Below are 1,133 nucleotides of genomic sequence, written 5' to 3' on the forward strand. Positions count from 1 at the left end.
GTGGTGGCTTCCTGTCTGGTGGCTTATTGGGACAAGGGAGTACAGTCAGCACGAGGAAGTTGAATTTGAGGCAGTGCTAGTAACTGACGCTTCCTCAGATGTCCACCGCCCGAGGTCCACCAGCATCCTCTGGTCTTCCTCCTGGCCGCCCTGCCTGCCAGTTTTCTGTTTTGGTGTCAAGTCCTGTAGGAGTTCGTCACGCGCATAACCAGAGCCTGCCCCTGGGAGCTTTGGTGGCAGATGCTGGGTTATTTAGTAGGAAGAGTGATTGGAGCAGGAAGCTATCAGTCACCTTGACTTTCAGAAATTGTTCGGGGGAAGAAAAGACAACCAGGGACCAGAGAACAGGATGAAATATCGGTGTTTTCTGGCCAAATTGTTGGGTTGGCTTCCATCCCTCTTTGCAGCCCCGCGCCACCCATGGACCAGGATCTGTCTCAGCCCCTCCTGTGGGCATTGCTGGGGGTGGTAACAGTACCCTCACTGTTGCTAGGGGGATGGTGGGAAGCTGGGAGAGTGGGGCAGTGGGGTGGAGGGCACTGGCCCGGGCTCAGTTCTCTGGCACTGTGGCCAAACCCTAAGGCTTCTGCTGAGAGCCAGCACACACCACTGGAAGGTTCTCAGCGCGGGGAAGGAGACTCGAAGGCAGGAATGGGGGCTCCACGTCAACAGGGCAGGATTGCCTGGCCACCACACGGAAGGCAGGGTCCGCACTCTCAGGGCCACGTGCAGGAGCCCTGTGCCTCGCTCGTGTCACGGCCGAGCCTCTGCACGTAGCGTGGCTGGGAACGTTCTCCAGGTGTTCGCTGTTGGTTGAACAAATGAGCAGCCTCATGCTGTTGGAGTAGGTGGAGGAAGGAATAGGGTGCTTCGAAAAGGCACAGCCCCTTTGAAAGAGAGAAATGAAAGCTTTCTCTTGTGAATTGGGTGAAGGTTTACAGGAGAGATCAGTTTTCCATTCAGCAATCCATGCACATTTTTGTTTCCTCTCATTGTCCTTTGAGCCTCCATTTCCTCTTCTCCCAAATGGGGGTTAGTAACCTAGTTGTTTTTGTCAATTGCGTATCTCTCTACACGTTATCACAACATGTGCCAGTGCTATATTTTTCACACGTACGATTCATGTTTTACAA

General features: G+C 53.8%; 1 protein-coding gene across 1 annotated transcript in view; it reads left to right on the forward strand.

Annotated features, from left to right (window-relative positions):
- The window catches only part of LOC101641111 (synaptotagmin-17), a 19,454-nt gene extending 18,677 nt beyond the window's left edge, over positions 1-777 (forward strand). Inside the window, exon 6 of the mRNA XM_045286005.1 lies at positions 721-777. Coding sequence (XP_045141940.1) covers positions 721-777 — 57 coding nt within the window. The remainder of the gene's footprint in view (positions 1-720) is intronic.
- Positions 778-1,133: the final 356 nt, after the last annotated feature.

This window comes from Echinops telfairi, unplaced genomic scaffold (assembly GCF_000313985.2).
Source record: "Echinops telfairi isolate 266 unplaced genomic scaffold, ASM31398v2 ScPeMD7_5;HRSCAF=22, whole genome shotgun sequence".
NCBI classification, from domain to species: Eukaryota; Metazoa; Chordata; class Mammalia; order Afrosoricida; family Tenrecidae; genus Echinops; species Echinops telfairi.